General features: G+C 46.6%; 5 protein-coding genes across 11 annotated transcripts; 2 read left to right on the top strand and 3 right to left on the bottom strand.

Moving 5' to 3' along the window:
- Window positions 1-1,486: 1,486 nt before the first annotated feature.
- On the bottom strand, window positions 1,487-13,515 carry LOC131260827 (uncharacterized). The gene is made up of 4 exons (XM_058262657.1): window positions 13,377-13,515; window positions 12,076-12,491; window positions 10,682-11,982; window positions 1,487-10,567 (listed from the first exon to the last, which is right to left on the bottom strand). Exons 3-4 carry the CDS (start codon window positions 11,970-11,972, stop codon window positions 2,298-2,300), a joined length of 9,561 nt encoding a protein of 3,186 aa, XP_058118640.1. The 5' UTR covers window positions 11,973-11,982; window positions 12,076-12,491; window positions 13,377-13,515; the 3' UTR covers window positions 1,487-2,297.
- A 591-nt stretch (window positions 13,516-14,106) lies between these two features.
- On the top strand, window positions 14,107-15,585 carry LOC131260837 (zinc finger protein 277). The gene has a single exon (XM_058262670.1). The coding sequence runs from the start codon at window positions 14,161-14,163 to the stop codon at window positions 15,514-15,516; it is 1,356 nt and encodes a 451-aa protein (XP_058118653.1). The 5' UTR covers window positions 14,107-14,160; the 3' UTR covers window positions 15,517-15,585.
- Window positions 15,586-15,736: 151 nt separating this feature from the next.
- On the top strand, window positions 15,737-16,940 carry LOC131260843 (zinc finger protein Xfin-like). The gene is made up of 2 exons (XM_058262679.1): window positions 15,737-15,978; window positions 16,039-16,940. The coding sequence occupies exons 1-2, from the start codon at window positions 15,787-15,789 to the stop codon at window positions 16,801-16,803; spliced, it is 957 nt and encodes a 318-aa protein (XP_058118662.1). The 5' UTR covers window positions 15,737-15,786; the 3' UTR covers window positions 16,804-16,940.
- LOC131260844 (uncharacterized) lies at window positions 16,884-17,839 on the bottom strand. The gene is made up of 2 exons (XM_058262680.1): window positions 17,525-17,839; window positions 16,884-17,454 (listed from the first exon to the last, which is right to left on the bottom strand). The coding sequence occupies exons 1-2, from the start codon at window positions 17,807-17,809 to the stop codon at window positions 16,915-16,917; spliced, it is 825 nt and encodes a 274-aa protein (XP_058118663.1). The 5' UTR covers window positions 17,810-17,839; the 3' UTR covers window positions 16,884-16,914.
- Window positions 17,840-18,293: 454 nt separating this feature from the next.
- Window positions 18,294-20,797, bottom strand: LOC131272594 (methyltransferase-like protein 22). 7 transcript variants are annotated; one of them, XM_058274399.1, is made up of 6 exons: window positions 20,771-20,797; window positions 19,743-20,316; window positions 19,236-19,601; window positions 18,986-19,171; window positions 18,737-18,916; window positions 18,294-18,673 (listed from the first exon to the last, which is right to left on the bottom strand). In XM_058274399.1, exons 2-6 carry the CDS (start codon window positions 19,813-19,815, stop codon window positions 18,372-18,374), a joined length of 1,107 nt encoding a protein of 368 aa, XP_058130382.1. In that variant the 5' UTR covers window positions 19,816-20,316; window positions 20,771-20,797; the 3' UTR covers window positions 18,294-18,371. The 7 variants fall into 7 exon arrangements, with proteins under 7 accessions (XP_058130382.1, XP_058130386.1, XP_058130389.1 ...); XM_058274403.1 differs by having other exon boundaries at window positions 19,743-19,849; window positions 20,771-20,789; XM_058274406.1 differs by having other exon boundaries at window positions 19,236-19,519; window positions 19,562-19,601; window positions 19,743-20,782.
- Window positions 20,798-21,048: the final 251 nt, after the last annotated feature.

Raw genomic sequence — 21,048 nt, 5'->3', positions numbered from 1 at the left:
CGGATATCGTCTGGCACACATTTCTGGACACACACAGGCATTTCCCAACCCCCTTTTTCCGGGCTCATTATGTGCCATATCGACAGACGTATTTTTCCATTTTTCCAACGGTCTGCCCACGAGAAGGTTGCTTAATTATTCATGATGCAACACGCATACAGCACCTTGTGGACATTATCATCGTCACACACACACAAACACCCGAGGGGACAAAACAAGTTCCACAATTCACGGCAGACAACGCGAGCCCAGCGCACTAATAACGGGGACCATTAACCGTTAATGATCGAAATGTACTCGACACGTGGCAGGTTGCTTGGATTTAACACTATAACCGCCATTCGCGCTCAACGCATGCTACGCGAAAAACCAACAACATCGGCAACTGTCTAATCAACAATGTTCTTAACAACACTCTGCAAGATTAAAGATACCATCGCCTCACTGTAGGCCGCTGCCGTAAGGGTCAAATTTCGTCCGCACAAACGGTCCTCGTCCGGCGACGATCAGCACTCGAATGAAAGCGAAGGTTCTAGGTAGCCTTTACTAATATCCTTTTTTGCTCACGCTCGCCTTCAATGACGTCACTAGTGGTCATACTGTGTGAGAGAAACATGACCACGAGAGCCCTCGCTTCGCACGGACCTTAGTTGAAGCGCCATTTCCTGGGGGTTCCAAATCTTCTGTGACACAACCACGTGCGCTTTACCGACTCGAGGCAGAGGCAAATTTTCCGTACAAAATCAACCGAAGTGATTATAATGGATATTGGAACACGTTGATAGGAGGAATACTATTGCTTATTTTAATTAAGTTGTGTTCATTCATAAAAGCTTGGAAAAAATTAGGCAAAGTAGAATTCTTTTAATTTCTTTCTTTTTTGAACCGTGCACTATTTGTTGTCTACGAAAATATAACATTAAATCATTCTAAACCTTTTGTGGCCGGGTTATAGCATGTATATTCTATCTCTGAGATTGATCTTTATTTGCCAAGATTAAACATTACTTCAACAGCTTGTTCAAAATTCGTCGAATCTCTGCTGGGACATAACCTCTCCGCATTCCATCATGGCGGCGTATGTTATTAGTTTATTGTAGAAAAGAAATCTATCGGATAATTTTGAGCCATGAAAAGGAGGTGATATTTTACATTTCCGTCAAGCCGGAAAACCTTTCGAAACAAAACTGATTGTAAATCGATTTACATTATCACACTAGACGGTTCAAGGATACTAAATGCTATACTACTCTTTGCAGAATTATTTGGTTGCTATTGGGTATTGAAATGAAAATAAAAGTAGAAATAAACAGTTAAATTGTAGAATTTGCCATTTTTTTACCATTCCTATATGTTCATTGGGTAGTAACATTCCCATAATCCTTCGACAATCATGTTCCTTTCCCGACTAAACAGTACATCTACGAAAGCACTACATTTCTTTCCGTGAGCACGACTATATAACATAAGGGAAAACAAACACAAATTAATCTTCGACTATAAACAATTTATTCCCTCACTAGTAGTGCATAGTAGAGATCAACTGTCTTCTTCTGTTTTGCCTTTCCTATCATTCCTTCCTACGCGCGTGCCTTCGGTAGGGCGCAATAGCGAAATCGTGCAACCATCGCTCTTCTAGACGTGTTCTATGAGTGTATCTTACGCCCGCCAAAGGGTATCCAGCTTTCCGGTTAGTATACAGTACTACTGCATTCTTTGCGTTCGATGATACTGAGCTTAGCCATATTTTGTGTAAGTGTTGCATACATATTGCCGTTTCCCTACAGTGCCCTTCTTCTAGTAGTAAGTAATAAACGCCAACCGATCGCCTTCTCCCCCTCGCCATACTCCCACCCAGGACCTCTCTTATATCACACACACTCACACACAAGCGCTCGCGGGCACATACACACAAAGGGACAAACATAGAGGCTCATCTACGATCTGTATGCTGCTGCCGAGTCCTTTTGCAAAACTACACATACATAATGGAGCTACTATTTTGCCTCCGTGAATATTATTCCACACGTCTATAGTATTATGCACGTATGTGTATCATAAGCCAACCGTCCTACCACATTAAAAGTACAGTAGCTCGCTTACAGGATAATCTAACCTATTGTTGTTTTACTCATATGTCATTTAAAAAACTAAACGGGGGACGAGGCTGTCGAGGTAAAAACTTACACTTGTTACGATTCCTTCATCAGCCATCCTCATGGTTATGAGTAATAAGCGTGTGTGTGTGTATGTATGTTTGAGTCGGTTTAATCTATTCTGTCTCAATCCCGTTTCTACTAGAGATGGTGTCCCCATACCCCTCCACCGGTCGAAGATGACGACGACGCCATACCATGCGCTACGCCGGCTGACGGTTGTGGCATAACTCTACCACCATATTCATGCTGCGGGGGCCGCTGCTCATCGTCGTCGACCACCGTCGGCGGCTGGTTGAACTTGCACTCCGGGCAGAACCACTTGCCCTTCGGTGCCATAATGATTCCGACGCACTCGAAGTGGAACCACTCGATCCGGCAGTTCTCGCCATCGCAGGCAATCATTTCGGACACCTCGTCGTAGGGCGCGCGACAATAGCAGTACACCGATTCACCCTCACGCGGGGCGCGCCACCCAGCCGGTACCCGGATTTGGCTCGGGCGAAACAGGTCCGTCTGCACGGAGGGGAATGAACCGATCGGGGGAATCTTAGGCCGATTGTCGACTATGGGGGGCTGGAAGGTGGACGCGGAAGCTGGTGGTGGTACAATCGGTGCAGATAGAGGCGCCGAATTCGGCATCATCGTGGGCGGCACGCCGGCCAGCGGTGGCGCCGACTTCGGTGGCGCCTTGCGTCGACGCTTGCTACCGGGTGTGGTTTGGTTTCGCTTCGGTGTCTTGGTGCCGGAAGTCCGTTTGGGCAGCGAGAGTTTCAGCTTCGGCAACGGTGGTCGTTGGAGAAGAAGTTGCGGTGTCGTAGGGACGGTGCTCAGTAGTGCCGGCTGCATCGAGGGTACGAGCAGTCCACCACCCAGGTCCGACTCGAGCGGCACTCCAACACCCGAATTACGCCGCGACGAAACCGGTGTCAGGTGATCAGTGCTGCGTCGCTGGTTCGAATGAGCCGTGGCCTTGCTACCTCCTCCACCACCACCACCACCGCTAGACTTGGCCGGCGGCGACGGAAGATCCTCTTTGCTCCACACCAAGTTTGGCGGTGGAGTCGGTTTCATGAGCGAAAGAATGGACTTTTCTGGGTTTACCGATAAAGGTATGCCTGCCGGAAGGGGTAAGGACGCGGCGGCGCTCTCGTCGTCACTGGTGTAGCCGTAGAATTTGTTCGGCTTCCGGCACCGTTGCGACCGCTTGAGAGGAGCATCCGACTCCGAGCTGTTTCCTGTGCTCAACCTTGGTGCGCTTATTTTTCCACCCTCACCTCCTCCTCCTGTAGCCACGGACTGATAATGTTGCGACGGTGGACCGATTGAAGACGGATTGCTCACGATCGAAACTTCGTGTGACGATCCGGATAGCAGCTCCGGCTGATGCTGCTGGTCCATCCAATGGTGCGAAACAGCAGTTGTCACCGTACCATAACTTGCCAGCTCACTACCCGGAAGAACCATTTCGCCCCCAACGGTCGTCACGTTGGCGATCGGAACTGGCGAAACTGGCATTCGTTTGGATGACTTTCGTTCTCGCTTACGCTTCTTAACCTTGAGCTTCTTCTTGCCCTGCTCTTTCTGCTCCTCCGGGGGTAGGGACGGTGTTGATGGCCGGCTGTTCTCCACAATACCGTAGTTCATTATGCCCGGACTACCGCCGACCCCACTTCCACTGGCCGCGTACGTTTGTGCCAGCAGTTCACGCCGCTTTTCCGCCAACATCTGATTGGCCCGTTTCTGCGGATGCTCGTCGTAAAACTCTTCGTCCGTTTCCGACTCGTCCGTCTGCAGATCCGAATCTACGATCACACTGTCCGGATCGATCGGTTCCGGGGGTTCTGGGGGAGGCAACTGAATTTCATCCACCCCTGCTGCTGTGTCCCCAATCTCAGCTGATTCTGCCTTCGGGTCAACCGTTTCTTCGTGGCTTCCAGCATTGGCGGCCTTTTGCGCTCTCTTCGCTGCCGTGCGCTTCTTACTCTCCTCGTCCGAACTGTCCGAATCGTCCGAGCTCGAGCTGGAACTGTTGCTGGAACTCGAGCTGCAGCTACAGTTGGAGCCACATGCACAGCTCGAATCCGAATCGCTGCTATCGCTATCGGACGAATGATCCGTCGTACGTTTATGCGCGCGGGTCTGCGATTTCCGCGCGGCCTCGCGGTCAACATTCATCCCAACCCCCTGCTCCATTCCCCGGTCCGATTTCAACAGCAGAGATTCCTGCTGCAACAGTTGCTCTCCTCCCTCGGTCGCTTCCAATTCGGCCACCAGCAATGCCTTATACATCATACAGTAGTCGTGATCCGATTGAGACACATGCAGGATCGTGTTCTTTAGCATTTTCTCCACCAGCTCGTCCTCCATCCGCTGCTCCTCGTCCGCGGACTGACGCCGGCTAGCGGTGCGATTGTGCGCCTGGTATCGCTTGAAGTTATTCCAAATGTTTGCTATCGGATCAACCACGCTGGTGACGCCTTCGGAAATCGCCACTCCCTTGTCCTCACGGTGCTCCGTAAGCTGCTGACTGGGATCCTTCGGGGACGTCGGAGGACCTACGGTTGAACCCACCTCCGTCGTATCCATGCTTTCCACTTTTTCCTGTGCTCCCTCGCCATCTTCAAACGGTCCAGCTGCTGCTGAAGGTACTTCACTCGTATTCGGCAAAGGCTCGGCATTGTTTGCCCAATGCTCCTGGAAACGCTTCGAGCTGAAGCTGTTCGAGGTCGAGCTCTCATTGTCCGAATCGTCGCTGCTGTCACTCTCGGAAAGATTCAATGCCGGCAAGTTCATAAGATCAACCATCGACCGGTCATCATCCTTCGCTTTGCGCTTTTTCTTACTCTTCTTGGCAGGCGTTAATTCTTCGTTCGCAACGTGCGAGGGGGTCTCTTCTTTGTGCTCTTGGGATGTTTTATCATCCCCGCCACCGGAAGGCAGGGCTTCAGCAATCGATCCTTCGGTTTGTCTCGCTGCGTCGGAGGGTTCGCCAACACTTTCCGTTTTCAAACATTGCTCTACAGTTGCATTTAGTTGATTTTCATCGTCGGAGTGTTTTTCTTTGCTTTCCAATTCGCTTCCCTCCGACTTCCCAGGGCACATCTCACCCAACTGCGGTTCTTTGCTTGTCTTCGCCTCCGTTACACCTTCTTCGCTACACCCAACCGGATCGTCGATTTCTTTGCTCGCGTTCACATTCTCCTCCCCGCTCGGCTCTTGCTTCACATCGACCTCCGGAAAGTGACGCTGCACGTGCTTCAGCAGTAGCTTCTTCGAAATGAACCGCTTCTCGCAACCATCCTCCGTGCACGGATACTTCGCATCGCCGTTGTGCAACCGTTGATGCACCTTCAGCGCCACCGAACGGCCGAACGACGCCTGACAAACCTCGCAAACGAACTGCGCCGGTGGCATACAGAAATGGTACACGTGCGGCCACTTTTTCTGCAGACACCGCTTGCACAGCACCCCCTCGGTGCCGTGCTTCCAGAAGAGATGCTTCTGAATGTCCGCCTTGTTGCGGTAGCCGATGCCGCACCGGTAGCAAAGATGGTGCAGCTTGTGCTTCCACACGTGGTTCGACAGTCGGCCCTGGTCCTGGCATTCCTCCAGACACACGTCGCAGGCAAAGTGCCGTTTGCGGAGATGGACCATCAGCCGGAACGCCGACGGAATGCCGTCCACGTTGCACACGCAGCACCGGAACGTGTAGTCCAGGATCGTCATCTGGTTGGGCAGTCCCGGGCACAGGTGGCACAGCAGTTCGCTGTAGCTGAAGAAGCTTCCCCGGCACATCAGACAAACCAGTACCGACTTCTGGTGCATTTTGCGATTGTGCAGATAGAGCTCCTTGTGCACCAGCGTGACGAAGCGGCACTGGAAGCACTCGAACTGGCGCACGAACGGCACCGATGTGCGCTGTTCCATCGTCCAGCTGTTGTCGAACGTTTCCACGTTCAGGTACGCTTCCGCATCCAGCTCGTCCAGCGCCAACTTGAAGCGGTGCAAAATCGTCTCCGGTTGCAGCTCCTCGCCCGTGATGCTGTTGACCGTCGCTTGGAAACGATGCGTTGCGATGATGTGCCGGACGAGCTGACGGGCACTGACGGCTATGCGGCGCGCGTGATTACAGTACAGACAGAACGGCACCGTCATGTGGAGGCAGATTTTGATAAACTCTCGCACGGGAATCCGATCCAGCGGCTCATCCAACAGAAGCTGGAACAGCTGGGCATCCGAATCGGCAATGACGAGCAGATCGTTCGCCTGAGTCGTGTCATTCTCTGCAATCTGCTCATCTTCCACCGTCACTTCCGCTTCATTTGTGGCACCAATTTCGGTCGGGTCGTCATTTCCATACTGCTCTTCCTCAACGGTGGCCGAGGGATCGACAACGGGAGGTTCATCCCGTTGCGAAAGCGTTTGAGTTACATCGTCATTTTCATCGTGAAGTTGAGGAGCATTCAATTCCGTTTCGTTTTGCTGTCGGGCTGCTGCTTCGACCGTTTCCATTGGTGAGCTTTCTTCGGGCACATTTGCAAGAGCTGGCTCAGCCTGCAACAATGGAAGCGTATCGGCAAGGGTATCGGGTGCCACCGAAGGAACATCCAGAACATTAACGCGTGCAGTTCTATCCGTCGAAATCGTTTCATCAATCTCCATTGGGATTGGCTCCTGTTCACACGTGTCTTCTGACGTCCCCATTACCATAGGGCTTGGGACCGCGACATCTGTTGGTGATGTTAAATTATCGCTTCCTTCCATCGGATTGATCTGATTTAACGAAGATGCCTCCGGCGTATTCTCGAACTCCGGTTTTGGTAAATTATGACCATTGCCCTCGTCTTCTTTCACCCCACGGTCGTCGCGACTGTCAGGCTCTCCTCCGTCACGGTGCTCTGCTGATGTTCCATCCTCTTCCGCCTCCTCCTCTTCCTCGTCCTCTTCTTCGTCTTCCTCGTCTTCTTCGTCGTCATCTTCACTCTCCATCGATGATTCTTCGCTTTCCATCGGGGTGAGGTATTGAACGGGAATTTTCACCTTCAACTTTGGCACTAAAGGAGTCGTCGATGGAGGAGGAATATTATCCGGGACAGGTTCCGCCGGCACCGGTGGCACTGGCGGTTCGTGCACTTCGTTCGTGAATGTCGGTGTAGGAAACGAACCGACGACCGGTGGAACAATGGGCGGCAATTCCTCCTCACGATGATGTAGCTGTTCCCCATTTACAAGAGCATGATGAGGGTTCTCTGCGACGTCCGGCGGTTGAGGCAGCGCTATCGTCGTCGTGGATTGATCGAAACGGACCTCGCCCGAGGGCGGATGAGCAGGCGCTGCATGATGTGCGTGAAGGATGCTGTGATCAGAAGCTGACAGATTGAGGGTCGTAGTAGGCGGTGCTTTTTTAAGTAACTGGGTTTGTAAAATAGAACCTCCAACAGGGAGTGGTTCCGGCTGGAACTGAAGGTGCTGCTTTTTCTTTTCTTGCGACATTTTCTTCGTTGTAAACTCACTGGCATTGGGTGATTGAACCGCCTGGACATTCCTCGCAATGTTAGACTTTTTCGATGACTTCTTTTTGCTACCAACACCTTCATCACCAGCAACTGCGGGCGTACCCTCAGTAGCGGTGCTGCAACGATGTTTGACCAATTTCAACTGCCCACAGTTGCCGCAGGTTTCGAGGAAGTCGGCACAGTTATGAGCTGCAATCTGCTGTTCGCGGGTTCGCAAATCGTTCTCATTCGTACTCTCAAACATGTGTTCGCACCGGGCGCACATCAGATAGAAAGGTTGCTGAAACTGCGGCACGGCGTTACCGGCTGTCGGTGGTTGTTGCCCTCCTCCACCTATCGCGGTCATTGTCGTCCCATTTTTCCCTTGATGATGGTGATGCTGCTGAAGGTACTCCTCCAAGCTGCCATGATGCTTCTTCTGCACGCCGTGCTTCGTCCCGAGATGGTTCACCAGCCGTTCCGCCGACGGGAAAATACCGAGGCAGTACAGACAAATGTGCTTTCGGTGAACTTCGCGCATGTGAAGGAAAAGATTCCAGTTTTCGTAGTGCGTTCCGCAGGGCGAACACAGGAACACCTTTTTCTTGTCCTTCTTTTTCTCGCTAGCGGGTGTTTCAGGTACCGAGGGTGAATTCACGCCAACGTTCGATTTAGCCGTCGTCGGTTTGGTGGTAGAAAACTTCAAGTTCGATCGACTGCTCACGTTATCTGTGGCTCGCTTGTGTTGTTCTTCGACATTATTCCCGCTTCCGACGGTCGGCGCTGGATGATGAATTGTTGTATCACTAGCAACCTTGGCGCCCATCGTTGCCGAATGTTTCTTCCGCCGCTCAGCAGCTGTCCGTTTTCCATTTCCTTTCCGCGCTCCCTTCGTGGCCGGCAGTGAGCTGATCGAATTGAACTGATTCAACGGTTGAGAGCTGGGCGCTACGTTTGCAATAGACGTTGGTACCGGAAACATATTTTTACCACCGATATTCGTCGTTTGGAAACCGTCCCCAAGGAAGTTTGCATCCCGCCCGTTGGTATGGGGTAACATTGGATGAGGCGCACTACCGTACGGCAACTGTTGCATTGCAGCATACGCGGCGCTTGACGTGAAGAAAAAATTACTGTCAGGGGCAGAATATGGCAACGTCGTTGGGATTGGTGGATGATTTTGCGGAGTTGGTTTTTTACGAGACCGTCGCTGCTTCTTTTCCGCTATAACTAGCCGGTTATCTTCGTCCAACGTATCGGACGACTCTTCATGCGATGGCGGCGCCACAAAGGGCGCGTGTGCCAGTTTTCCGCCCAAGTTGTTCGGTTTGTATGGGTGCATAATGTTCTTTCCCGCGACGCCAAAAACGGCATCATTGTTCCAAGGCGCAGGACTTGGCTGACTGTTTTCAGTTGCACGCTGTTGGAACATCCTTGCCGGTGCCGATTTAGGCAGAACGTGCATGTTGCTGATCTGTTGGGGAGTAGTGTTGTTCAAGTCAGGGATGTGATTGTAGTCAATCTTTCTCAGCTCCTGATTTTCATTCAACTGAAATCCTTTCTTCAGAAAATTACTAAAATCGACCGGTTGCAACGGAAATTGCTGTTGCTGCTGCTGCTTCGAAGGAGGAAGCATTGTCGATGGAGTTTTAACCGCCGGTGAACCTTCAGGTCGCGTTGGAGTTGCAACGGCAGAGGATCGTTTGAGGGAAATCGAAAGCTTCAATCCCTCGCTGCGTGTGATTTTCAGCTCATCCCCACCAGCCCCTTTTGTTTCGTCTTCGTCCTCCGATTCCATCGGCGATTCGTCAATTTCCATCGCAGCACTATCCCGGCTTCCGTCCTCCGACATGTCCTCGTGCTCGGCTATCACAGGCTGATCTCGTTCAACTGACGTAGGATGCATGGAATGCGTGAGTGTCGACTGCTGACTTTCTACCAACGGCTGATTGTGGTGAATCTCGTCCAATGATTGTCTCGGAGGGTCAGCGGCAGATGCACTCTCTTCCGCCTCATCATCAGAGCTATCGCTGTCCGAGGAAGAGGATGACGATGACGAAGACGATGATGAGCTGTCCGAGGAACTCGAACTACTGCCACTGCTACTGGTGTGGCCATTATCTTCCTCGTTTTCATCCGCTCTAACTTTTCCTTCTTCCATAGGTCGTTGGTTGGGATCGACCGGCACATCTTCTTTATCCGCATCTTCCGCTGGCTCTAGCAGATACGCACCAGGCGTATTTTCATGCGCTACATCAGACGCGGCCGACACCGAAACATCAGCACAATCACTGGAACTATTGACGCTTTCCTCCGGATTCGGTTTGCTTATGTCAACATCTGTAGCAGGTTGTTGGATAGCTTCGTCCGTCTCCCTTACGATCGACTCACACGAACCCGTTTGTTTGTTTTCTTCACTATTCCGATCCGAAAATTCATTGAAAACACTGCTAGCGATTGCTACCGGCGAATTTGGGACAATCGAAGGATCCGGGCTAAGCTTAGTCTGCTTTGAATCAACTTCACCGCTGGAAAGCCTACGCCGTCGTTCGTTGTCTCGCTCCAACGGTGTTTCTGATGCACGACGTTTAAGTGGATTTACCGACATTGGTGTAGAGGAAGGAACATGGGCCATGGCGATATCACGAATCGGAGAGTCGATGTTTGAGAGCCACCTTTCATTAGTTTCACCTATCGCTGGTTCCTGGTCCTCATTCCTTTTACAACCACTGTTGCCGCTGCTGTTGCTGCTGGCGGTACTACTACTTCCACTTGAACTGCTACTGCTACTGGTACTTGTAATACTAGTGTTACTAACATTCGTCTGTGACTGGTCAATCACTTCATCCTCAGGATACTCTTCGTCGCAAGCGTTTTCTGGTGATTTACTGGATTCCCCGTTCATTTTTAAGTCTGAAATAAGATTTTAAATCACAAGAATACGTTAGAGTGGAGCAGTAGAGTTAGTTGTTTGCATGGCTGTCTGAGATTTAAAAAAAAAAAAATATCTCAGCAATCGTATCTTACCTGCCGTATTCTTTATACTAGCTGGTAACTCCAAATCTAAATTGTTCGCTCCTTTTCTATCGCCATTACCGTCGTTCAATGTTTCCAGTCTGCCAGGTAGCATTGTCAATGAGCTGCTTGCTTCTGTATTTTCCGCTTTTCCGCAATGGCTGTCGGTTTCACCTTCCAACGACGAGTGGTCGAAAGCACCCGTCCCGTTAATGCCACCCCCGTTCGTATGGCAACCGTTGTTATCGTCAGAGCCAGCTGCGCTTTCAGCACTACTCGACGAATCGACTGATTCATTTAGTATGCTGGACTGCTCTGCCTCCGAATCGAGCGAGTTTCTAATATTTAGCTCGGATTCTTTCAGCTTCTTTATAGGATATTTTGTGTCTTCTGGAATTACTACATTACTAGTGGTGGCTATGGTTGTTAATTCATTTACATGCATATCTGATGATTCCATACTATTTTTATGTACAGTGTGCTCGATCTGACTATCGTTATCTAATTGTTCAGCGGATGACTCGGAAAGGGTCGCTCCATCCCGGTTTAATGTAGTATTAGTAGCAGACTTAGCTTTGTATGTGCTCCTTACAGCATCATTTTCATCTTCATTAACCAACTTTTCTTCTGAAGGTGAATTACAACTGACTCCACACCCATCGTTTGCTGGACAGTCAGTAAAACGAGCTTGTCCATCTAAATGGCGTGTACAGGACTCGTCAATTCTGTAGCTATCGGTGTTAGTTGGGTCGTCTTTTGCAGCCGACAGTTCATCTTCTGACAACGTATCTTTAGGCTCTTTAGACATTTTCTTCTTGTGAACAACATGTTGTATGCTTGCGTCTTTTTCCAACCGGTCCTGTTGTTCATTGGACTGAGACGATGCCATATGTGACGATTGCTCGGCGGATGTATCCGATTCGCTAGTTGCTTCGACGTCACCCCCGTTGATGCTAGTAGTTTCAGAATTTCCAACATTCTCTTCCTGCTCTCTATACTCAGGCGTTCCATCGCTACATTTACCGTCCGAGAACGATGGCCTCGTTGCGTCCATTGTTTTTTCCACCTCCGCCGCGCTGTTCTCTGTCTCCGACCGATCGGCAGTGTTATTTGGTGAATTCTGTTGCTCGATACCAAACTCAGACCCCGCTGATTCACCATCCGTTGGTTCTTTGCCGGCTGCGGTTGATAGAGTGAGCTTCTCGAGCGACGACTTTGGGCTTTTCTCGTATGTACCGATTTCTGCCGTTGTAATTGCGGTGGATGTAGTTCCCTTTGCTGCTGATCCATTCTCATCGTCCATACTTTTGACACTGAAATAGAAACATGGTTCGTCTAAAAATCTGTTGCAATAACAACAAAGGCTTACACTATCAACACCCGAAAGAATCTCTGTTTATGCTTACCACACTATTATTGTTTCAGATTAATCGCACAGATACATATGTGCAAATGTTTATCTCCCGTGGGTGTCTCCGCTGGTTGTATGTTTTTATCCGAATCCTTAATGAAACAGCCAGATGGATGGTTGAGAGTGTTGTTTTCGTATCAGTATGACAACAGGATGTTTGATAAAAAACTCAACGCTTTCATGTAGAGTACTTTTACACAACCGGCTCGTTTTCGTTGTTCGACACAACCAATTTCGTAGCCAGTCATGTGGTTCACAAGCCTGCGTCACTTCACTTTATGAACTTTGCCAACACAGATTGCGGATGAAACTAGACGATGATTTTGCACAAATCACTCAATATTTCCTTCCTTGTTGATGTATTTTGATTCACTGCTAGGGATGGAGATAACCATTTCACATTTTCTGTTGCTGTAATAAAAAAAAACACAGTGTAAACCATTAATGCCGTTTTGAAACTAGTGCCAAACATGTGGAATGAAAGTGCGCCAGAAGAACTCGTATTCTCGTGTCACTAAAATAGCAAATCAGCTTTTGGTTTCCTTTGGCCAACCATGGTCGAACGCGTGTTTATGACACATAAAGCTAATTTGACAGAACACTTCACGCTGTACGATGCTGCGCTTCCGCGATGCAGAACAAAAAGCGAAAAAACACTCGGTTTATTGCCGTAAACTGGAACCCAGTCGCATCGCCAAGGAAGCTGATGCTTAGCACAAAGAATGTTTGCGAGATCATAAAACAGAGGGCTCATACATCGGTTCAACATTTGTTTTGTGTGATAAACAAATGAGTTTTGCTCCATCACCCCTCCCATAACACAAACAAACCAATATTCTTTACTTATAAACAGTAGGGGCTGGCTAGTTGGAAACCACTTATTTGTAAGACGCAAAAAAAAACACGACGCAACTGGCTTCAGAAGACCTCAAGCTCAAGAACACAAGCCGTACTGGGATGATATTCCCGCTAATTTTTCGTTTGATTACATGATCAGCAGACACGAAGAACACTTAATTTTAAACCGTCCTATGCGCCTTCTTGTCACGATGCTGCTGCAAAACGGTAACACGCATTGCTCATACGCCACACAGAGGAGGCAGATTTTAAGCACCCGAACGCCACTTTACTGAAGCGGATTGACAGAGAACGGCGGAAGCGGCAGCGGTGACAGCGAGACGATGTGTGCAATGCCGCACCAACCGCGGACGCACGGTCCCGGGCTACACACCGTACGCCTGTGCGAATTTTTGCTTCACAAAATTAACCACCAAACGCAAACTATTTCCAACTTACTGCACTGTTTCCTAGCATCTTGCGTACGATGCTACAATTTGCAAGTGATTTTATTCCGTTCGGACGCGTTTAAGAGGGTAATTTTTCGATTTTTCCTGCTCAACACGTTTATCAAGCAAACTAAAACGTAATGGCGATCGTATTATTTTTCTTCTATTTGACTCTAGAGATGCCACATCGGAGCTGGACTGATTAGTTTAAATCCGACCCCTAAGGGGAGTAATTTCGTTCCGATCCCAATATTAGTATGATTACCTGCTTATGTTGCATGACTGGAAATGTATCGTGTGAAACGATGTAATAATTTTTGTTATCTGAGAGATTGGGATTTATGTACGAATTTGTTAATTTATGCATAAGAGTTTACAGATTAGATCTCTTTCCCGGAGCATCATTCACATCACTATTAGATTGACAGCGGAGTTGCTCCTTTTAAAATCGTAATATTTGCCTTGGTTACAAACCAAGGTTAGTTGTACCAAGCTTCGAGCTTCAAGTTCATAAGTTTTGAAATAATTATTGAAACTTTCGATTTAGATGAACATTTTTAGTTGCCCAACTAATTTTTACAATTGACCAATTATACTAGAAGACAAATAGCATGATCGAAAGAAAGAATATTTTGCCCTTTCTACTTTGGAAAAAATGTACAATTGTGCTGCATGGATTACCACATGTCACTGTCAATGTCAATAAAAAGTGAATGTTTTGGTTCGTTGCGAGTTAGTTTTCCGTAGGTAGTTAAATTTTTGGCACAGAAAAGTAGTGAATTTAGCGTAGTTAGATGGAGGCAAATACATTAAATAATATTAGCTCGAAAGGTTCCCACGAGGAATCATCAAGAAGCTCAATTGTGGGCCCTTTGAATTTTGCTAAAGACACATCCAACCTGGAACCTCCAACATCGCTGGTGAACGAACGTACGGTACCATGCATGTTCTGCAGCAACATCTACGATTTCCACAGTCGAGACAATGGCGTTGACCAATACCTGGCCCACCTTTACCTCGTGCATCGGCTCATTGTGGGCGACGTGAAGGAAATAGCCTGTCTCCCGAGCTATTGTTATTATTGGAAGGACAAGTTTAGCAGCGAACCTGCGGATAAATATTGTTCCTCCATGCTGCTGAATCAACTGCCGGACGGAACCAGCTCGAGCAATGAAAAATATTTCCTTCTGAGCGATATTGAGCCCTTGGACTATGAGCTTAGACAACGATTGAAAAGGGAAAAGCTCGACCTGGTTCTAACACGCCACCAATTCGAACGTACGGACCGAAATTACCGTCGTGACTGTCTATACTGTCGCGATTTTCGTTCCGAAACACGGCCAGAGTTTATTTCCCATCTGTATGCGAAACATTTTCTGCTGCTTGGCAAATCGGAGCATCTGGTGTTCGTAGACGAGCTGATTGAGATTGTGCAGGATAAGCTGAATCAGCTGATTTGTTTGTACTGCGAAAAGGTATTTAAAGACCGGCCGACGCTAAAGGAACATATGCGGAAGAAAGGACACAAGCGGATCAACCCGGACAATCATTACTACGATCGATTTTTCCTAGTCAACTATCGGTTAAAACAGAAGCCAGAGTATGTCCCAATCGCCAAGCGTAAAGAAGAGAGCAGCGTTTTCAATTCAGACGAAGATTCCGATTCGGACTGGTCCGATTGGAACGGGGAAGAGCAAACCACGACCTGCCTGTTTTGTACACACTCGGAAGCGAACATCGACAAACTGAAGCAGCACATGGTGGATAAACATTCCTTCGACTTCACACAGACGGTTCATGGGATGAGTTTCTATCAGCGTGTGAAGGTGGTAAACTTCATCCGTCGCCAGATGCACATCCGCAAATGTATCGCATGCGAGCAGCAATTTAACGATTATAAAAGCCTTTGCGAACACATGGACGCTGAGGAGCACTACCGGCTCAGCAAGGAATCCAGTGGCTGGGACCAGCCGGAGTATTTCTTCCCCACGTACGAGGACGACCAGTTCCTGTGTCATCTGGAGGAGATTGATAATGAAGAGCCTACCACGTCGGAAGAGGATGGATCGATAGTTATTTCGGAAGATTTCAATGCCCGCATCAATATCGATGCGGAATCGTTATCGTTGGAAAATTTTAGCTTACAATGAAGATAATGAAGAATACAACCATTCGCTTCAGTTTCTAAAAGAAATAAAATACATTTATTATTGATTGAATATGGTAGCCAATGGATATATTTTTGACCTAATTATGGACCCAGGAAATTATTGTTTTCATAGCACAACATATCACCGCATGATCAACATGATCATATGAGCGCTTGGCTTCTGTCATTTTAGTTGATGTTTACTTTTGGAGTTACGAACATCTTTTTTGAACAACGCTTGTTTTCTGTTTTATGTGCGTGATTAGGAAGAATGGCAAACAAAACACAAATATCAACCCTAGAAACTCTTTCCGATATATGCCGTATTTGTTTGTCGAGTGACGAGGAGCCAAACAACCAAGTTGAACTTTATCCAGTCGAAGACATTTATGTGGAGCAGTGTCAGCTAACTGACCTGGTCACTTCGTTTCGCGATATTCTTACCGTTTTTGTTAATGACGAGGTGAGCATGGAACAAAAGTTTCATCTGGTTCAGTATTAATAATTTCTTCTGTTGTTGCAGATAGAGACGCATGGACGAACGCTGCCTTCTATGATATGTTTGAATTGTGCGAAACGAGCACAAGATGCGTACAAATTTGTGGAACAATGTCGGCGAACGGATCAGTTGTTAGAGTCTCATTTCAGTGTTTTTAAACTAACTGAAAAACTTAAAGTCCCTCACAAAGATCAACATTCACCTAGTAAAAAGGAATCGCCCAGAAAATCTGTAAAACTCAGTGACCGTCACTCATCCGCTGCATCCATCAAACCGGTACAACGGCTCAGAAAGGGCGAAAGCAGTAAATCAGATCCAACACGGAAACGTTTTCAGTGTGATAAATGTGACAAAAGCTTCACCCAATCACAGACATTGCGTAGACACTGCCGAACGCATGATAAATCCGGTAGTAATGTGAAAACATGTACGTTCTGTAGCAAGACCTTTCTACGATCCGATGACTTGACTCGGCATATCCGCACCCATACCGGAGAAAGACCGTATCAATGCAACATGTGCCCCAAGGCTTACAAACAGTGGTCTGAATTAAACGAACATTGCTTGACGCATACAGCAACTAAATTGTTCAAATGCACCGAATGCTCCAGAGAACTAACGTCACGCAATGGGCTTTATGTGCACATGAAAGTTCACAGAGGAGAGAAACGTTTTACGTGCGCACAATGCAGTAAAAGTTTCACAACATCCAGCGAGTTAACCGGTCATATGCGTCGTATACACACGCAACCAAATACTGCTAACCAATCAACAGAGGAAAGTTTATAACATCTTCATCATGCAAGCAACTGTAACCACATTCCTACGGTAATAAATAAGGATAAGCTAAAATGAAAGACATGCAACCAACAAGTTGTAAAATAAAATATGTATTCAAAGTCATTCCCAAATGTGGCACCCTTTCCTGCGGATTAGCTTAAACCCTTTGACTACAACGTCGAGCTGATACCATTTGTTAGCCGTTTCTAGTGGTGGTGCTGTTGGTTCCGTCCCGGTTTTGCTGACTTTGGGCGCCTCAGGATCTTCGTCAAATATTTCAAACACAGCTGTGGCGGGTACCAATTCCGAAGTGTTCAGATTGATGACGAACTGTATACACTTTGAAGGAAGTTGAAACTCATCTACTGGAAAGATGCCATTTCCGGAAACTTGCGGAATTAACAAAGGTTTACAAAGGACAAACATGTTTGTTGTATCCTTCACTTGCATATTGTCGAAAATTTCGTTAGATAGTGATAACGTTTTAGCTATTTCTCGAAGATTTTGACTCATCCCATTTCGATGATTTTGTCCCACATGGTTCGTGTTAATCGATGGCAGATTAACAATGATCGCTTCTTTAGCAGTATAAATTGTTTTACCAAATAAAATCATCACCTCGCGAACTGTTGAATGTTCCGTTATGATCTTGTCCACCGTCTGAAAAGGATAGATGTAAAAGATTAAAATATTGTTCTCGCGTTTATTATGGAGCAGCGATAATACATACATCAAATAGCACCTGTGTGCTTGTTAACGTTTCTCTAGCTTTAGTTCGTTGTTTCGTCAAATGCATGCTCCGCATCTTCGGAACAGAAGCATCATCGTCGGACGCCGTGTTTTCAGTCGGTGAATCCCACTTCGTTATCTGACCACAAAATATCTCATAGACAAAAGGAATCTGATTTCTTTGAAACATCGATACCTCCACGATAGTCCTCAATATTCTGGAAGCACATTTCTGTGTGATAAGTGGCACATCAAGTACGATGTTGATTGGATTTGTTTGCTTCATTTCGGATATCAGTTTGTTGTTGCGTTTCGGTTAATTTTTTGTTTTGAAGGTAAACTAGTGATGTACCAACCTGGATTCGTCGGAAGACCAAAGACTCAATCCCTCGACGGAATTTGCAAGGATTGGATCCCACTTGACAGATTCGGAGCGGATTTGATTTGCTTGGGATTTGAATCAGATTTAGTTTTTGGCGCGAGATAGGAAAAAATCATGAATCTATTTTTATCAAAGAAATACAGTAGAACGTCGATTATATGAGGTGTTCTACCTTTTGCCTTATCCCACGGAGTCACAAATCAATCAAAAGAATTGATTTGAATCTTTATTGTAAAGCCAGTGCTGCCAGAAAGGTGAGCATCAAATCCAGTTCGAAAATCGGCATGAAACTGATTCGAATTGACAGTTGCAACAATCGAAAATATCTCTTTTTCCCCAACGAACCTTTTAAACTTCTTAGCACAAATCATAACTATTTTCACATCACAATGCTTGTTTGTTTGTATTCAGCCAAATTTGGTTAAAACACTCTTACATGCTTGACCACATGTGTCGCCTTCTCTTATCACTTACTAGCATGGCATATTTTCAACAACACTAGGTCTTTCACTTTCTCGTAGTCAAAGTACCGAGGAAAATCGATGCATACGTTAATAAGTTTCCAGCGATTTACTCCAAACCGGTTATTGCGCTTCTGGAAATAGTTGAGGAAATAATCGTAGCATGGTGCCACGGAATCCATATCCTCCAACGTAAAAACGTAGCGTTTCTCCAACGCGATGTAAATCGCTTTCAGTTTTGGCAGTTTCAGCAGCAGACCTACAATCGTCCGAACGAATGCTTCCGTTATGTCGTCATCGTAGATTACTGCAAATAAGCAAATAAAATATTAAACTGTCGTACAAGCGGTCTTGCAATTAGAAACCTTACCGTCTGCAGCTATTACATATTGAATGTGTTGTAGTCGATCTTTCAGCTGACGAGGATAGTCTTGGTAGCTTACTTTAAAGTCCAATTCACTCACATCCACCCGGCAGTGTGGGTTTGCTAGGTGTGAATTTCTTTGTAGATTTCCTCGTATTAGGTCTAGCAGACCGCCAATGTCAATGTCTGAAAAGAAGGAAAAGTAATCAGTTATTTAAAGATTTCCCTACAGCAGATGTATCAATCAAATGTTACCGGTGCAAATCACCTCCCTGGCGTACATGCTGGCGACAATACTCGTTAATCCAACGCCAGATCCAAGCTCAAGAATATGACTTTGTTTGAACTTTCGCTCGTTGTGAAAAATGTAATCCGCCAAAAGCAACGCCCCGCGCCAGATTTGTAGACCTACCAAATCCAGTTTAGTAGATTTCCTATGTTCTGTGAAAAAAAAACGCCGATTAAGTATTAAACTATTTAAAATGCCTATAATATTGTGATCTACCAATCTCTATAACTCCTCGTTTTTGTCGTTCAACTATGAGATCGCCGTCTTTGTCTATTTCGATGGGCAGTGGAGAAGCTGTAGTCGCCGTCGTCGTCCCATCCGATTCCTCATCACATTCTCCATCATCATAATCAAATTCCGATTCTTCGGTATCTTCTTCAGGTTCAACACTATCTGCAACGCTTTCCCTGGAAGATGGTCGTGGACTTTGGCTGTCGGCTGCTGTTTGTTTATCATAACCATTTTTGAGAACCGTTTGATCACCTTTCACTTCCTTCGCGCTGACAACGGTGACTGTCTGCTGCGGTTGCTGATGGTCATGCCGTTGATTTGGATAGACGAAGGTAAATTTAGAAATCGAATCTGTGTGGTGCGTCCCATAACACAAAAAGAGAAAAAGAAAAATTATTATTAAATAACACAGATCACATAATCGGGCGGGTTGCAGCACGTTTTACCGCGTTGTTAGTATGGCAGGCGTTTAATTACTGAACAAATACTCACGACCATTACCCGTCTCCGTACTGCAAAACTCTGCCTCAGCGTACAATTCTGAGGTCACTTCAAACGTCGACATGATGTTTAACAGTTATCCACGAATTTTTGTTTTCCTGTTGACCGTTGGTTTGTATGGCTTGCTTTTAATATTCCTTATTCTTTACTTGGCACCATCTACGGTGCAGAAAGAACAAGGGTTTGTTAACAATTCGAACCGCCAACGTGTTGCTACGGAGCATTCATGCTCAACTGACGACAATATTAGAATTGTGTGACCTGACCACTCTGCCAGAGACAGCTTCGGTAGGTTCTGCGCACGAAACAGGACTGAAAATGTTTAACAACTAAACAGCGAACCGAAATGTGTTGATTATAAATAATTTACCGTTTCGTGACGGTCACTGTCTATCTTTCGTATTGTGCCATCTGCTAAGCCAGCATGTCCCATGGCAAGCGAGCTAGAATCGATGATGTTAGTGAAGATCGCCAATGTTCGTGTCACATAGAACAAGCCCTTGCATACATAGAAAATAGTGTGACCAAACCCGTTGTTCTTGGCCGCACATTATGCCACAGCTTCCTTTCAATAGTAAGAATACGGCTAACGTAAATCACCTATTTGTTTTGTTCTATTTTTGAGCTAGAAAGTGAAAACGGCACGTGATTTGGAAAGTTATTTTTACGATCGATCCGGCCTACGTTCGTTGCTCCCGCAAGCTACCTTGATTATTCCAACTCTTCCAGCATATGAATGCCACGTTTTTATGAACCTTTTCCTAAACTCCGGCTTGGTCGTGTGACATTAATCATCTGATCGAATCAAAGGTCTAGGTCAAAAGGCAGCAGGAATCCGGTAGCAATAACGATTATGCAGGAGACGATCGGTCCACAGAGAGTAATGGTGCCCTGGCTGGTGGTTAAAAATAGATGCTTTCTATTGGTACCTGGGTTGCGTTAGTCGTTAGCTGCGTCAGCAGACGAAACCACCGACTGAGTTCAACCACGTTCTTCACGGTATGCTGCTATTTACTCACTTTCGTGCTTGCTGCGCGTGGCGTCTGGGGCGGATGTAAACAAAACAAGGCATCACTTGTAACATGCTCGGAAGCTAAAACAGCTGTTCTATGGCGTCATCAGCGAAAATGCTCTAAAACTAATCACTGTAAACTTGACTGCATGACAATTTATGGAAATGAGATATGTGCGTTTTTCCCAGGATTTTATCCGTATCATATATTTCCTATTAACTGTACCTAGTATACTAATTCATTATCAACTTTTTAATCAACAATTTAAACCGAAATTAATCTAA

This window comes from Anopheles coustani, chromosome 3, assembly GCF_943734705.1.
Source record: "Anopheles coustani chromosome 3, idAnoCousDA_361_x.2, whole genome shotgun sequence".
Classification (NCBI taxonomy): domain Eukaryota; kingdom Metazoa; phylum Arthropoda; class Insecta; order Diptera; family Culicidae; genus Anopheles; species Anopheles coustani.
The sequence above is the reverse complement of the archived record's forward strand: the minus strand, read 5'-3'. Positions and strand labels throughout refer to the sequence as shown.

Excerpts from the sequence above, each read along its gene's own strand:
- LOC131260827 (XM_058262657.1), bottom strand. The coding sequence starts at position 11,972 with ATGGACGATGAGAATGGATCAGCAGCAAAGGGAACTACATCCACCGCA. Across the intron at positions 10,568-10,681 it reads TAGTATAAAGAATACGGCAG|ACTTAAAAATGAACGGGGAA; the intron begins GTAAGATACGAT and ends ATCTTATTTCAG.
- LOC131260837 (XM_058262670.1), top strand. The coding sequence starts at position 14,161 with ATGGAGGCAAATACATTAAATAATATTAGCTCGAAAGGTTCCCACGAG.
- LOC131260843 (XM_058262679.1), top strand. The coding sequence starts at position 15,787 with ATGGCAAACAAAACACAAATATCAACCCTAGAAACTCTTTCCGATATA. Across the intron at positions 15,979-16,038 it reads CCGTTTTTGTTAATGACGAG|ATAGAGACGCATGGACGAAC; the intron begins GTGAGCATGGAA and ends CTGTTGTTGCAG.
- LOC131260844 (XM_058262680.1), bottom strand. The coding sequence starts at position 17,809 with ATGAAGCAAACAAATCCAATCAACATCGTACTTGATGTGCCACTTATC. Across the intron at positions 17,455-17,524 it reads GCACACAGGTGCTATTTGAT|ACGGTGGACAAGATCATAAC; the intron begins GTATGTATTATC and ends TATCCTTTTCAG.
- LOC131272594 (XM_058274399.1), bottom strand. The coding sequence starts at position 19,815 with ATGTCGACGTTTGAAGTGACCTCAGAATTGTACGCTGAGGCAGAGTTT. Across the intron at positions 19,602-19,742 it reads TACGGAGACGGGTAATGGTC|ATTCGATTTCTAAATTTACC; the intron begins GTGAGTATTTGT and ends CGCACCACACAG. Across the intron at positions 18,674-18,736 it reads ATATGTAATAGCTGCAGACG|TAATCTACGATGACGACATA; the intron begins GTAAGGTTTCTA and ends GCTTATTTGCAG.